The following is a 16,285-nucleotide window of genomic DNA, read 5'->3' as shown; positions in this document are numbered from 1 at the left end:
CCCAGCTTCCCCACAGACTTCCCACACTGGAGCCCTGAGTGAGGGTCCTAAGCAGTTGCAGGAAGAGCTAAGAGGCCCCAGGAACTTGAGGAGCGATTCCAAACCCAGGGACAGAGCCATCGTGGCTGGTTTCCTAAACTCCAGTCTCCTGTCTACCCAGTCCTGCTCTGGAGAAATCCCAGGGACCACAGGCTTGGGAAGGAGGAAGGGGGAATAGGCGTTCTGTCCACAAGGAGGTCCAGGCAACAGCTCTCCCTCTTTCTCTATGAACAATCATCCTCTGGACCTCAGGCCTCCTGAGTTAGCATTCTGTAACCTGGGTCCAAGAATCAGCCAAAGGTGTATTGTGGGGATACTTGTGTGTCACCCCCCGCCCTAGGTAAGGCAGCACAGGCTGCAGGCCCCTGGGGTAGTGGCCTGCTCTGTGTGTCAGAGCCAGCCTCCCAGGAGGACAGAGCCACAGTACCCCAGGGAGCCTCAGTACAACACTCCCTGTCTCACAGGAACAACTGCACTTGCCTCAGACACTCGCAAAGCTCCCTGGAGAAGCAAGAACTGAAGAAAGTGAACTGGAACCTCCAGGTAAGCCCTGCAGACCTTCTCTTACTGACCCAGCTGGGGGGCCCCCTGTACTCCAAGGACTTGGAAATCAAATGCCCAGCAGGATGTGGCCAAGAGCAAGCCACTCCCTAAAAGCAGATCGCAGCCCCTGAAATACTTACCCCCGCAAATTCAACACCAAGGCCAGGGAAGGGAGTGAGAGACCCCAAAGTGGAAGCTGAGAAAATCCCCTTCTCCCAGCGGGTAGGCAGCAAGAGACTCCCGGAGTAGACTCCTTGTGTAGGGCCCATTCCCCACCCAGAGCCATGTGTAATGATTACTACTCACTTCCTCCCCTCCCTTCATTAAAAACAAAAGGCTTAGGCCCGGCACAATGGCTCACGTCTGGTGTCCCAGCTACTCAGGAGGCTGAGATGGGAGGACAGCTTGAGCCCAGGAGTTGGAGGCTGCCGTTAGCTATGATGATGCCATTGTACTCTGCCTAGACAACAGCGTGAGACCCTATCTCAAAAAAAAAAAAAAAAGAAAAAGAAAAAGGGCTTAGCCCTGCCCTACTTACCTCTACCTCAAATTCTCCTTGCCCTCTCTCTGCCCCCTTCCATCTCCCCACCTCCACTCCTGCTTATGTCTCTGCCTCTATTGTTCCCTCTCAGGCTCAGGTAGCATTTCCATTCTGCAAACTGACCCTCCTTCATTCACAAGGCAAGTCTGCTTCCCTCCTCTAAGGAGCTTCCCCTGCCTGAACTTCACCCGCGGACATCTCCCCATATCACATTCAGTCTGTACTTGATGGGCCCTAAAAGCCCCAAAGGGTTCTCATGTTTTCACATCTTGGCTCATTTTTCCAGATGGATGATAAACTCCTTGAAGATAAGTACATCTAGTCTGTTCCTTTTACATTCCATGCTTGGGTACTTAAATCCAGCCACCGTGGACTCTCCTCCCGCAAAGTTCACAGGCATTTTGGGAGCTGGTGTTGAGATGCTCCCCATCTGACCTGCAGCCCCATGTTCTAATTGACCTCTTCATGCAGTGAGAGGAGGGGAGGCCTTTGGCCTACGCAATCTGGTCAGTGGCTCAGACCCAGCCTTTCAGGCAGAGGCTTTGGAATGGGACTGGGTGGAGCTGTGTAGATAGGGAGCTTCTCCCACCAGGAGCCGCTGGGTTCAACTCATCTCTGATCCTGAGAACCAGCATAGGGCTTTGAAATGTCCGTGCCCATGAATGGGTGGAGAATAAAAGTATGTTTGCATCCCACTAGAGTAGCCCCTTAAAGTCACTGTCCTTTAGGGTGAGTTGACTCCGGTCACAACCAATCCAAGGCAGCAGGACTGGACCCTGTCTGTGCAGCCTTGCCAGGAGGGTTGAGCAGCTTCTCTCTCCGTCCCCAGCATGGCATCTCCAGTTTCTCCTACTGGCACCAATACACACAGCGTGAGGACTTTGCGGTTGTGGTGCAACCTTTCTTCCAAAACACACTCACCCCACTGAACGAGGTGAGCTGCGGGTATTTTAGGGAGGCTCACATATGGGGGCCTTATCACAGACGATGGGTGTACTTCCTTCTCTAAGTGGGCTTTTTTTTTTTTTAACCATCTCTCTCCAAGAGGACTCCTGAGGGTGGCTTTTTCCACATTACCTCCTTTTTGTGGGGGCTGGGCTGTGATTGGAACTCAGATGTACTTTGAAAGGAAATCAATAGTGACTAAGCTCCCAGGCCTGACCCTGATGTTTTCTGGATTGGGATAGAATGGAAAGCTTCCTAAAAATGTTACTCTTTCCAACTCTTAGGATAGGGGTGCTCAAAGAAAACGGAGAGACTATGGGTGGGTCCAATTCATGTCTCTTTAAAAAGAAAATTCCGGCCGGGTGCAGTGGCTCACGCCTGGAATCTCAGCCTTTGGGAGGCCAAGGCGGTTGAATCACGAGGTTAGGAGTTTGAGACCAGCCTGGCCAACATGGTGAAACCCCGTTTCTACTAAAAATACAAAAAGTTAGTTGGGCGTGGTGGCAGGCACCTGTAATCCCAGGTACTCGGGAGGCAGAAGTTGCAGTGAGCTGAGATCGTGCCACTGCACTCCAGCCTGGCTGACAGTGCGAAACTCCATCTCAGAAAAAAGAAAAAAAGAAATTCTAAATTCTGGGAGTTTTTCCATCAGTATCTGAGCAAGTTGGCAGGAAAGTTGAAAGAATGAAAGGAGACATATCCAGGGCACCTGCTGGGAGAGTGAGTGGGGCTCAGGTAGCAGAGCCCTTTCCCAGGATGATAACCTCCTTGCCGTTGGTTGCAGAGAGGGGACACTGACCTCACCTTCTTCTCCGAGGACTGTTTTCACTTCTCAGACCGCGGGCATGCCGAGATGGCCATCGCACTCTGGAACAACATGGTAAGCAGCCAAGGGCCTGGTGGGCCTTGTCAAGGGGGGGATCCAAGGATATTGACACTCTGTCTCACAATGGCAAAACTACTGGAGACATGGCTCCTTTCTCCCCAAAGCCCAAAGTGGCAGCACACCTTATTGGTCCTGATAGATTAATTCCAAAGGGAAAATACCCTATATTTATCCAACACCCTTTGAAAGTTATACAAACACACACACACACACACAACTTTATTCTTTGTTCCTTCAGCAATGTCCAGGTACTGCGAGGGGATCCCTTTGTAATCAGATAGGTTGGCTGGATGAAAATACCAACTTCTACCTCATACTGTGTGACCTTGGGCAAACGATCTCTCTGGCCACCTGTATCAACATCTATAAAACAGTGAAAACAAGACAGGTCTCAGAGAACGCATTGAGATCATGTGTACATGGCACCTAGCACAATAGTTAGCACTCAGCAAATGTCACCACCATCAGCCTTCCAAGCACTCCGGGCTCAACTTATACCCAACTCATTTCTCTAAACATCGAAAAGTGGAGATCCACACAGCCTGTTTTCCCAGGCTGATACCTATTCCAGTCCTTTCTGATGGGAAGAAGGGACCTTATGAAATGAACATACAGTCCGGGGGTCTTTCAGGGACACCTGGCTGGTGCTTCCACTCTGCCTTCTGTGGCTGGCCACCAGCAACTGAACGGTTTCCGCACAGCACTTGACCTGTCACCCCCAACAACTGGATCCTCTTGCACGGAGCAAATGAAATGCCTTCCCAATCCAATGGTTTCTTTTAATCCAGGCTCAGTGGGTAACACAATCCCCACCCCAACTTGTATGTTCCCTCCTTTGTCCTATGACAACTAAACAAGCTACATTCCAGCTCCTTTTATCACAGTTTCAGGCCCATAGTGTCTCTGCCAACCACCGCTGTGCAAATGTTCCCACCCCTGTCAGCTCATCCAGTATGTCCAGCATCTCACTCGGCTGACTCACAAGATTGACTTTCTCCTTAGCTATACCATCTCCTCCTCTCTAGCAACCTCTTTTAAGAACAGCATGTAAACTGGCTTTATCCTTGGCCTAATTAATGACAGACTCAGCTTATGTCGACTTCCATTGTCAGGGGGTTTTCCTCCTGTGGACATCACGTACCTGCCCACTCCAAGAACTTCTATTGTACTCTTTCAGCCCAAGACTCTGGATTGTAACCAAAATGTCTTTGAGTTTGCCCCATGATTTTTAAATCAGTTTATATGGTATAATTCCTGTTTCTTTTGTGGATTTTGTTTTGAAGGTGGTTGTCCTTCAGTGGCTGAATCATGTGACTTTATTCCTTTGTAAAAATCTTCCCAAAGAAAGGGTACCTATTCCCTGTTCCTTTTCCCCTGAGACCTCAGGGGATTCCACAGATGCCCTTGGCCCTTCCTTCCCAGTTTTTTCATCAAGGTATGGCCTTCCTACCAGGTGGCACTCCAAGTCTGCTTAAATCTGGGACCCTCCAGGAATCTCCTGGGGCTGGATAGCCATAGTGACGGCTGGAACATGAAAAAGAGTCCATTGGCTTCTTTTCTTGTGAATTAACAACGTAGCTCTGGCCAGGCGTGGTGGCTCATGCCTGTAATCCCAGCACTTTGGGAGGCCGAGGCAGGTGGATCGCTTGAGTGCAGGAATTAGACACCAACCTGGGCAACACAGGGGAGATTCTGTCTCTACAAAAATAATCAAAATATTAGCCAGGTATGGTGGTGCATGCTTGTAGTCCCAGCTGCTCAGAAGGCTGACGTGAGAAGATCACTTGAGCGTGGGAGGTCAAGGCTGCAGTGAGCCGAGATGGCACCACTGCACTCCAGCCTGGGCAATAGAGTGAGACCCTATCTCAAAAAACAAATAGAAAAAAAAATCTATGTAGCTCTGGCCTTCTCTTCCAAAGCAGTTCAGTAGCTCTTCCCATTCACCCAGGTAAGAGGCCTTTATTTCATAAAGATAAGTGGGAGGAGTTTAGATATGAAAACAAAACGTAAACACTGCACTGGAGCTATTGTGGAAACAAAACAAGACTGTCCATGGTTCCCCAGCCATTATTATCTCAGCCATACCCTGAATTTCAAAATAACAAAAACAAAACTAAAGCCATCCAGGGGCTTCTTATTCCTAGGCTCTATAATTTGGGGAAATAATTATACAGTCCAATGTTTTCATCCAAAGCCAATCTTAGACATAAAGCTGTAGCATGATGCCAACTTTTCAGATCGGCTTCTGGCTGGAATTTCACCCCTAGAGTAACAAAAAATAAATAATAGACCATTAGAGCTGGAACAGACTGAGAGGTCATCTAGCCAGAACATTCTGTAACTAAAGCATAGAGACATGAAGCAGTTTGCCCAACATAACACAGACTGTTCATGGCACAAGGGGGATTACAGCCCAGGTTTTTCTAGTCCTTTCCTGGTGACCTGGCCACGCCATCACCCTCCCCACTGCTCCCAACCTGATAAGCACATATATACCCGGTGAATTCATGTCTCACAATTAGAGTCCTATGACATAGTGTCTGCAGGCTTTGGCTGATGTTCCCAGGGTTCCCTACTAGGAAACAAAAAGCACCTTAAACTATTTCATCTCCTGCCCCTCCTCTCACGTCCTTCTCGAGACTTTTGCAAAGGCATAAGCCAGAAGCTCCAGCAGCACCAGGGGATGTTTTCCTCTTCCTCTGCCTTCTTTTGTCTTCTTATCTGAAGAAGTTTCTCTTTCCCGAGGCCTAGTCCTCTACTGCTGCCTGCTCCCTCTTCTGCGGAAATCCTGCTCTCAGCCAGTGTTTGTATCTCCCCAGGTGCTGGGTGACAGCTCCAGCCTCCTAACTGACATCCCTGTCTTCAGACTTAGAGCTCTTAGAATCGCGACTCTCAGCTCTGGCTGCATATTAGAATCATTCAGGGATGTGTGTGTATGCATGTACGTATCTGTGTGTATGTGTGTATGTATATGTATGTGTGTATGTGTGTATGTGTGTGTATGTATGTATGTATGTATATGTATGTGTGTATGTGTGTGTATGTGTGCATGTATGTGTGTATATGCATGTGTGTGTGTGTATATGCATGTATGTGTGTACGCATGTGTGTGTGTGTGTGTGTGTATGTATGTATGACAGAGTCTCACTCTGTTGCCCAGGTTGGAGAGCAATGGCACCATCTCAGCTCACTGCAACCTCCGTCTCCTGGATTCAAGCGATTCTCCTGCCTCAGTCTCCCAAGTAGCTGGGATTACAGGTGCATACCACCATGACCAGCTAATTTTTGTATTTTTAGTAGAGACAAGGTTTCGCCATGTTGGCCAGGCCAGGCTGGTCTTTAACTCCTGACCTCAGGAGATCCACCCACCTCGGCCTCCCAAAGTGCTGGGATTATAGGTGTGAGCCACAATGCTTGGCCATCCAGGGACTTTTAAAACAATTAGTGCCTACAGCCACTTTGGAAAATTCTTTGGTATATTTAATAATGCTGAACACATGTGTTTCCTGTGATCCAAGGATTTCACTCCTTAGGTATATCCCCAAAAGAAAGGTATACATGTGTCTACCAAAAGATACACACAAAAATATTCACAGCAGCACTATTTATAAATAGCCCCAAACTAGAAACTCCCCAAATGTCCACTGACAATAGGATGGGTGAATAAACTGTGGCACATTCATACTAAGGAATACCATACAGGTCTGACCGCATCTGTGGCTTTAAAGAAAAATCAAGCAGGGTGACGTGACACAGAGTAATGGCTGGGAAGAGGGAGGCCTCACTGAAGAAGTGACAGCTGAACAAACTTCAACAACATACAATAATATCTATAAAGTTCAAAAGCAAGCAGCTTGGCATATGGGGTTAGACGTCAGCATGATGGTGTAGCGACTCACTGGGGGATGAATAGTCCTGGAAGAAGGTGGAAAGGGGCTTCTGAGGACTATAATAGTCTGTTGCCTGACTGGATGCTGGTATGTTCATTTTATCGAAACTTATCTGTTACTCACTTATGATTTGTACTAGTTTCTATGTGTATGTTAGCTTCAATTAAAAGTTTACTTGAGGCCGGGTACAGTGGCTCACACCTGTAATCCCAGCACTTTGGGAGGCCGAGGCGGGCAGATCCCCTGAGGTCTGGAGTTCAATACCAGCCTAGCCAACATGGTGAAATCCCATCTCTACTAAAAATACAAAATTAGCCAAGCGTGGTGGCACGTGCCTATAATTCCAGCTACTTGGGAGGCTGAGACAGGAAAATCGCTTGAAACCAGGAGGCGGGGGTTGCAGTGAGCCAAGATTGCATCATTGCACTCCAGCCTGGGTGACAAGAGTAAAACTCTGTCTCAAATTAAAAAAAAAAAAAAAAAAAAGTTTACTTGAAAAACAATATCAGTGCCTGACCGGGCTTATCCCCAGAGATTCTGACTTAATTGGTCTGGAGTGCGAGCTGGATTCGGTACTTTGTGAAAGCTCCTGAGATTATTTTAATGTGCAGGGTTTATGAACCGCTGCCTTAGATCTGGTCCCCACAGAGAAATCAAGTAATCTGTATAAAAGAAAACCTGACCCAGTCACTCCCCTGCTTTCAAACTTCCAAAGCCTCCCACCTCTGAAGGAGGCAGGCCAGGCCCCATAGCACAGCACACTAGGCCTCTGGGACTTGGCCTGGTTCACCTGAATAACCTCTCTGGCTACCATTTCCACCAGCGTCTGCCTCGCATGTTGCAGTCTAGTGACTCCAGCAGCGTCCTGCACCACCCATTGTGTTCCACACCTCTGCTAACTCTTGCTCTCCTCCTTCTCCTGGATTGCCCTTCTCACCTCCTTGCCCACTCCACCACTCAACTCAGGTGCCACCTCCTGCAGGAAGCCACCTCTGAATCTCCAGGACAGGCCAGTGGCCCACCCAGGTCCATTACACCCTGCCCAGTCCTGTCATTTGCTACGTGGTTGGTAGCCACAGTGCCTGGCTTAGGAAAGACTGGTTCTAGGAAAAACAATTTCATTCCCTGTGGCCAGCTCCAAGCCTTCCCCCGCCAAGCTTCTCCATTCAGGTCTCTGTGACTTTAATTAATTCATCCATCCATCAAACAAGTATTTACTGAGCACTAATATGTGCTAGGTACTGCTCCAGGTGCTGAAGACTCAGCAGTGAAAAGATGACTCCTGCTCTCATGGGACATACAGGATAGTAGGGAAAAGACAGATAATCAACAAGGTCATTTCTGACCACATCTGTGGTTTAAGAAAAAGTCAAGCAGAGTGATGTGACACAGAGTAATGGTGGGGGAGAGGGAGGCCTCCCTGAAGAAGTGACAGTGAATTGAGAAGCGCATGTCAAGGGGTTGCCAGGCAGAGGAAATAGGACCCACATGGGCCTAGAGTCAGGAATGAGCTTGAAGTGTCTGAGGAACTTAAAGGCCAGTGTGACCAGAGGGAAGTGAACAAGGTCAAAGAGTTGGGCAGGGGCCAGGTCCCTAGATGCTTCTAAGCAGGAGAGTGATATGCTCTGGCCTACCCCTGGGTCCGTGTACCCTGGACTGGAAGAAAGCAAGGGTGGACCTGGAAAGACCACTAGGAGGCTGCTGGTGATGAGTGAGAGAGGAAGGGGGCTGAGACTAGGGTCAGGGCAGAGGAGGAGAGACATTGTCATGGGCTGGCAGATGGAAGATGGGGAAGAGGAACAAAGGATGACTTTTTGGTTTGGGGTCTAAGAAACTGGGTGGATGATTGAGCAGGTAGAGAAAAAATCAGCGTGGGAGGAAAAAAAATCAAGACTTCTGTTTTGGACATGGTGCAAACTGCCTTCCAGACATCCACATAGAGGTATCGGGATACAGAAGTCTGGAACTCACAGAGGAAGTCAAGGCTGGAGATTGAAAAAAAAAAAAAAAAAGTGGGGTTATTAGCATAGAGGGCCAATATGATGAAACCCTTCTCTACTGAAAATACAAAAATTATCCAGACATGGTGGCATGCACCTGTAATCCCAGCTACTCAGGGAGGCTGAGGCAGGAGAATCGCTTGAACCCAGAGATGGGGCGGAGGTTGCAGTAAGCCAAGATCGTGTCATTGCACTCCAGCCTGGGTGATAGGGCAAGATTCCGTCAACAAAAAAAAAAAAAAAAAAGCCACTACAGGATCAACTAAGAGCTCCCAGAGAAAGAATAGGTAGGTAGAAAAGAGTGTAAGGCCAACTACCTAGCCCTGGGCATTCATTCCAGCTTTCAACTCCAGTGAGAGATGAGAAGGAGTGTGTGGAGGTAGACGGGAAATGAGAAACAATGCTGTGTCCAGAAAGCCAAGAGAAGTCAGTGTTTCAAGAGAGAGAGAGCTGTCAACTTTGATGAATGCTCCTGAGAAGCCAAGCAAGTTGAAGACAAAAAAAAAAAATGATCTTTGTCTCTGCCCATATGGCGATCATTGGTGGCCAGGGCCAGAGCTTCCATCCAGCGATGGAGACTGCAGACTGGCTGGAGCGAGCAGCAGAGAGAAGGAGAGATTAGGAAGTGCTGCCAGCACCTATAGACAGCTCTTTCCAGAAGTTATGAGAAGTAACAGCCACGGTCACTGGAGGGGACATGGATCAAAGAAAGGGCAGGTGAAGGAGGGGAGATGTCGGAGCAGGTTGTGTACTGATGAGAAGGAACCAGTAGAAAGGGAGAAACTGATGCACTCATCAAACCCTTGTAATCACGATCATCTTCTGTGTGAGTTAGTTCTGGGTTCCTGGAATAGCATCAGGAATCAGCCGCCCTGACCTTTAGCGTTTATTCTGTCACTGTTATGATAGACTTGAGTTTCCTCAGTTCTTAAGAAAGTGGAAATAATACTACTTTATGTATGTAAGCCACCCCAATCACACGTGCTTTCATGCCATCTTCTCATTTGATGCTCACAACAAACCAAGGTGTCAGGACAGGATGTCATGCCTGTCCCTAACCTCAGAGAAGTAGCCAGCCCAGCACTGCACAGCTCGTTACCAGCAGAGCCTGGATCCCAGCCATCTGCCCATCGTGCTCAGTCTAGTCACCCTGGCATCTCTCCCAGCAACAGAACTGCCCTCCCTCCTCCAATTGTGTTACTAAGGAACAGGTGTAAAAGGCCTTCAGACAACAGAAAGTGAGATCATGGGCCAGGTGTGGTCATGAGCTCAGATAGTGAACTTTCACCTCCCTCCCTGGCAATACCCTGTGGTCAGGAGCAGGCAGATTACACAAAGAGTGGAGGCTAGACGTTCCAAACAGACTCTGAATAGGTGACAGTGCCAGGGGCTCATTCTTCTCAGTGCTGGCCACATGTTGGGCCTGGCTACTGGCTAAAAGGTGCTGGGGAGGGGGATACAGGAGCTCCCAGCTCATCCTCAGAGGGTCCTGGGATCAAAGGTATTTACACCCAGGGATATTTCAGATAAATCTTTTCATCTATGTGGAAAACCTACAAAGTGGCACAAGTGAGAAACTCCGATTTCCTAAGGTTGACAAGTCAAGTGCAGTAATGATGTCATGGTAAGCAATATGTTTCCAAAGCTTCCTAAGGTTGACTAGCCCCATGCACTTTGAGAAGTTGGTAAATAGGATTGTCATCGTTTTATAAAATTGAAAACACGGTGTCTTGCAATCACAGCCACTCACAAAGGAAGCCAGAGATGGTCCCAGCCCCTCCACAGACTTCCTGTGGACTCAGGACCGGTGGTCTCTCCTGGGCCTTGCTGTACCCGGCAAATCCAGGGGCACAGACTCAGTGTTCTGCCCTGCCGACAGATGCTGCCTAGCCTTCTGTGTGTCATAAGTCAACTCCCGCTCAGCCCCAGGCTGCTGGGTCCCTGCTGTGGGCCAAAAACCAGCCACTTTGCTGGTTTCTATCCCCCACCCCCTTCCTGAGGGAGGGGCTCTGGTGTGAGACACCCCCTCAGCGAGGAAAGTGTCTCCCAGCTTTGGAGAGAATCGAGGTATCCTTTCTCTCTCTCCAGCTGGAACAAGTGGGCCGCAAGACTACCTCCAACAACTTCACCCACAGCCGAGCCAAACTCAAGTGCCCCTCTCCTGTGAGTAAACGTCCTGCCTGCCCCAGGTGGAGCAGATGCCTGGGGTGGGGGTTGTCCTGTCCCTTGCAAGCACAGAGGAGTCCCCGGGGATGCTCCCTCAAATGCGGCTTCACTCACTGCCATCTTCTCAAATCCCACCTATCCCCAGTGCCACGGAAACTTCTCAGTGTGTGGGCAGCCATGGAGGGAGGGGAGAGGACATTCAACAGCTCCAACCGAAGGGAGGACAGTCGCTCAGGGAGGCAGATGAGCACTGGAGGGTGTCTCGGGTCACCCATTCCTTCCGAAAGCTCTGATGCATCCTCAGTCTTAAAAGTGCACCAAGGCCAGGCGTGGTGGCTCACGCCTATAATCCCAGCACTTTGGGAGGCCGAGGCGGTCAGATCACCTGAGGTCTGGAGTACAAGACCAGCCTGGCCAACATAGTGAAACCCCGTCTCTACTAAAAATACAAAAGTCAGCCGGGCATGGTGGCGGACACCTGTCATCCCAGCTACTCGGGAGGCTGAGGCAGGAGAATCACTTGAACCCGGGAGGCAGAGGTTGCAGTGAGCTGAGGTCATGCCACTGCACTCCAGACTGAGTGACAGAGTGAGACTGTCTGAAAAATAAAGTGCATCAAGCAGCTGTCCCGTGCCAGGCAGTATACCAGGATCTGGGGATCGGGAGGCAAAGATAAAATAGACTCAGTGTCTGTTCCTGGAGCCTGCAATGGTCTTCCTCCCTCACCACACCCACTGCCTGGCCCACCTTCGAAGTCTGTGACTTGTCTCCTCAGCTCTCCTCTCCCTCTTCTCCATCCACCCTACACTTACTGCCAGACACAGATAGACCTTCCTGGAAATAACTTGCCCCATCAAGGCTGCTTGAAATCCTTGCCTGATCCCTACTGCCCATTGACCAGAGTCTGGAGGGAGGGTCACCTCCCTCCATGATACACACTGCACTCCTGGCCGGTGGATCCATCTCCCAGGAAGCCCCACGACTGCCCGCGTCCAGGCCTTTCCTTTTGCCATCTGTTCCTGGAGGTTCATCTTCCATCTGCTGTGAGAACATCCGCCTCCCTCCAGGTCCAGATGTTGCCTTTACTAAGCAACGGTTTCACCATCTCTTAGCTACCATTCCTGTCTCCAGACACTGACCCATGTGGGTCTCCTTTTCTATTTGTACCTCTCATGAGACACTGACCCAGTCTCCTTTATGATGTGATTGTTTCTGCACATCTCACCTTCCTCCTGGGCCACAAGAAAAGATATCACATCTTAACCCTCCGGTCTCATCACAGCTTCCAGCAGGGGGGCTCAACACAGCACGTGCCCAATTCACATTCACTGAGAGAAAGGAGAGTGGAGAGGGGCATAGGAAGGCAAGAATGCACACGATCTGCCCACATGCCTCCCCTCCCGGCCCTTCTGATTTGGGGATCTTTCATCTACTACAAAATCAGCTGTCCTTCCATGCTGCCCTTCCCTGATTTCTGGGTACTCCTGGGATGGGAGAATGGGGACAGTTGTGACCACGAGGAAGCAGAGGTGGGAGTTCTACAGGCCCCCCAGGGCTCTCTGTCATTGGTCACCTATCAGTTCCCAATCTTTCAAAATCAGGTTTGACGGCCAAGGAAACGCTGGTGAGAAACCAAAAGAAGGTTCTAGCTGGGTGTTGACCTCTTTGGAGGCCCATCCTGCTAAAGAGGGTTTGGGCACAGCCTAAATGAGGGAGCTTTACAAAAGGGAAGCACTGTGAAAACGTGCAGGGTTATTGCAGCATCTCAGGAATGGGGACTAGGCAAGTCTTGGCTTGGTGATGTATGGTTCACGGAGATCCTTTCCACTGACCCCCGCTCCTCCTCCACAGGACAGCCCTTACCTCTACACCCTGCAGAACAGCCGACTGCTCCCAGACCAGGCTGAAGAAGCCCCCGAGGTGCTCTACTGGGCTGTGCCAGTGGCGGCGGGAGTTGGCCTTGTGGTGGGCATCATCGGGACAGTGGTCTGGAGGTGCAGGAGAGGTGGCCGGAGGGAAGATCCTCCAATGAGCCTGCGCACTGTGGCCCTCTAGGCCCTCACCCTAAACTCCCTATAGCCACTCTCTTCACTGCCCTCTGCCCCAGCCACTCCCGGCCACCAGGACATGCTTCAATGCCTGGTGCCATAGGAAGCCCAGGGGACAGTCACAACTTCTTGGGGCCTGGGCTTCTTCCAGGCCTATGCTCCTGGAGTGGATACATTTAAATAAAGTCCAAAGCTATTTTATTCCTGGGTTTGCCTGTGTGAAGCACTCGCCTTCCATCTCTTGTGCAGCCCAGGTGTGGGAGCTGCCACTTTTTGTGGCCTGCCTCCGGCAGGGCTGCCCAAGCCACGACCAACCAGAGCCCAAACTGCCTGCCACCACGAACATATCCTCAAGTCACCAAACCCACTATTTCAAAGGCAGAAAAAATGCTGGTCACCAGGTGGTGGCTGGAATTTTGGAGCTGGCTGGCTGCCATTCAGTCCAATCCAATACATACCTATTAAGTAACTGTTTTGTATCCAGGACAATGCGGAGCACTGAGGTGCCTCCTAGGCTGTGCATGTCACAGCCTGGCCGAGAGGTCAAACTCCTTCAATAACCAAGAAGCCACGTGATGATGTGTAACTACTAGGGCATCAGTAGGTAAATGTGTCTGATTGTTTTAAAGAATAGAAAGGGTTATTCGGGGAAAGTTTCTTGGGGGAGAGCAACCTTCACATGTCATTTTGGGAAAAGGAATAAAAAATGATTGGGACACAAATACCTCCTATATTCTCAACCTGATTTTCTCAAGGTGCTAAATTTAGGGAAAAAATCCTATTTCTATATGCCCAGGTTTCTGAGAGAAAACTAGAGAGAGTCTGAAAATATGGGCTGCATTCACTGAGCCCCTGCTAGGGGCGAGGCCCCGTGCTGGAGGCCTTCCACAGATGGTCTCTTTTATGCTGCACAAAAGCCCAGGGAGGGGGTAAAGGGAAAATCTTTGAAAATAGAAGTGATGCTTGCGCAACACCGTGAATGTACTAAAGGCCGCGAATTGTTCCATTTAAAATGATTAATTGTGTATCATGTGAATTTCACTTCAATAAAAAAGAATCCAGGGAGGTAGACATCATCTGCATTTTAAACCTCTCTCTGATCCTGAAGTCCGGGATGATAAAGAGCCTGAGTCACAATCCCGGATGCAACACTGAAATGCTGTGCCCTGAAGCTGCCTTCGCCAGCCTGAGCCCAGTTTCTCAGGCTCTGCATCTGTACAAATTGGAATAAGAGTACACATTTTGCTTATCTCACGGCGCTGCTGAAAAATAAGGAACTTGTGTGAACCTCTAACGCTAAAATGCTGCACAACTGAAAATGGCCTTTTTCCTCGGTGAAGAGTTGGGATAAGGCCCAGACTGTTGGGGAAGATGTGAGACCCAGAGATGAGTTTGGGGAAATGGGGTAATAACATATGGGTGGAGACTGCCCGCCTTCCTCTCAGGGAGGTTCATCATCTTATCTCTTTCTGGCACAACAGAGAACCCGGAGGACCTATACCCAGTTCTGTGTTCTTCTGGGCTTCAGTGTCTGTTTCTATACAATGGGAACAGCATGCATTCCCCTACTTTTTCCTATAGACTGGAAAACGTGGTGACCAAGTCACACATCCCAGCTTATGCTCCCAGCTTAAGACAGTGTAACGACAAAGGTAACCCTTACGCTCCTGGTTTGAGACAGTATAACGACAAAGGTAACATAGGAAGTCAAGGAGTTCGCTTCACCGCCCCTCCCCCCACCCCACCCCTTTTTTTTCCTGCAAGTTTCTATTCTTCCAGCAGCTCCTACCTCAAAGCAGCATGGATTCATAACCACAGGCTCCCCTCATTAGGGCGTGGGGAGGGAGGGTGTTGGAATCCACACTGCCAGAGTAATCCAGACTAAAACATCAACAAATGGTCCCAGCTGGTTCACCAAGGAACACTTGGCAAAACAAAGAAATCCTGTCTGGAGCGACACGGACAGAGCCACAAACCAGTCACCAAATTCGCAGCAAGTATGTGCTAAGAAGCCAAAAATTAAAAATACGTGAGAAGCACCCACTTGAAATTGGTGGTATTACATACATACACTGGCTATGCGCCATGTTGTTTTTCTGTAGGAAAATGTCCAGTCTAGCTAGAACGGCACCCACAGCCACACCATGAGCAAAGCCACCAAATACCTGAGGAAGCCACAGTCCATGGCACTCCCCATGGAGGCTTCTGAATTCAGAAAAGATAGATTCGTGTGGCTTAAACCTGGTCCAAGTCTTCCTACAGGACATGGAACTTTGAGCTCTGAAAAGATGGAGAATGGTTACCAAAAGGAGTGAGGTTGTCAAGACTGGGAAAACTCCATGCAGATGGAGAGATGAGCATGGTGAATATGGGGACCAGGAAAAATGAGGATGGATGAGCCAGATATGGGTTAGAGCACATGATGGAAAGGACGAGGAGTTGATAGCGATTACGTTGTTTGATGGTTGTAACATCAGGCTACACTTGACTAGGGAATATAAATGTTAGTGAGAAAAGGTTTGTACAAAGAAAATGCTAATCAAAGTTGACATAAAGTGCTTGTGCTGTGGTGGGCACCGTGGTGCACAATAATGAAACTTCACACATCCCTATTACCATTCCCTTTCTACAGAGAAGGAAACCAAGACTCAGGGAAGAAGTAACTGGCCCAGAGTTATACTTTGATTACATAATGCGACATTTGTCCAAATGAATACTGGAGCCCAGAGTAGTGGGGGTAACCCAGAAAAATAAAACCACCACTGGTTCCAGCAGTGAATTGGGCCAAATTGCAAATAAATGTGGTATAAAATAAAGACCTAGAATGTCTGATGGCAACATTGTTCCTCTGCTTTCAACTGGTCTGAAAAACTCAACTATCTCTAGTTAATAATCTATGATTTTTTTTTTCTTTTTTTGAGATGGAGTCTCGCTCTGTGGCCCAGGCTGGAGTGCAGTGGTACGATCTTGGCTCACCGCAACCTCTGCCTCCCAGGTTCAAGCGATTCTCCTGCCTCGGCCTCCTGAGTAGCTGGGATTACAGGCATGCGCCACCTCGCCCAGCTAATTTTTGTATTTTTAGTAGATACGGGGTTTTGCCATGTTGGCCAGGCTGGTCTCAAACTCCTGACCTCAGGTGATCTGCCCACCTTGGCCTCCCAAAGTGCTAGGATTACCGGGGTGATCCACCGTGCCCAGCAATAATCTATGATTTAAAACATTATGGG

At 49.2% G+C, this 16,285-nt stretch overlaps 1 protein-coding gene across 1 annotated transcript in view; it reads left to right on the top strand.

Annotated features, from left to right (window-relative positions):
* The window catches only part of PLB1 (phospholipase B1), a 147,532-nt gene extending 134,273 nt beyond the window's left edge, over positions 1–13,259 (top strand). The window contains exons 54-58 of the mRNA XM_019020713.4: positions 504–582; positions 1,953–2,057; positions 2,853–2,948; positions 10,933–11,007; positions 12,862–13,259. Of these exons, the coding sequence (XP_018876258.4) occupies positions 504–582; positions 1,953–2,057; positions 2,853–2,948; positions 10,933–11,007; positions 12,862–13,065 (559 nt within the window). The 3' untranslated portion in view covers positions 13,066–13,259. The remainder of the gene's footprint in view (positions 1–503; positions 583–1,952; positions 2,058–2,852; positions 2,949–10,932; positions 11,008–12,861) is intronic.
* The last annotated feature ends 3,026 nt before the right edge of the window (positions 13,260–16,285 follow it).

This window comes from Gorilla gorilla, chromosome 12 (assembly GCF_029281585.2).
Source record: "Gorilla gorilla gorilla isolate KB3781 chromosome 12, NHGRI_mGorGor1-v2.1_pri, whole genome shotgun sequence".
Lineage (NCBI taxonomy): Eukaryota > Metazoa > Chordata > Mammalia > Primates > Hominidae > Gorilla > Gorilla gorilla.
This window is presented reverse-complemented; position numbering and strand designations above follow the sequence as displayed.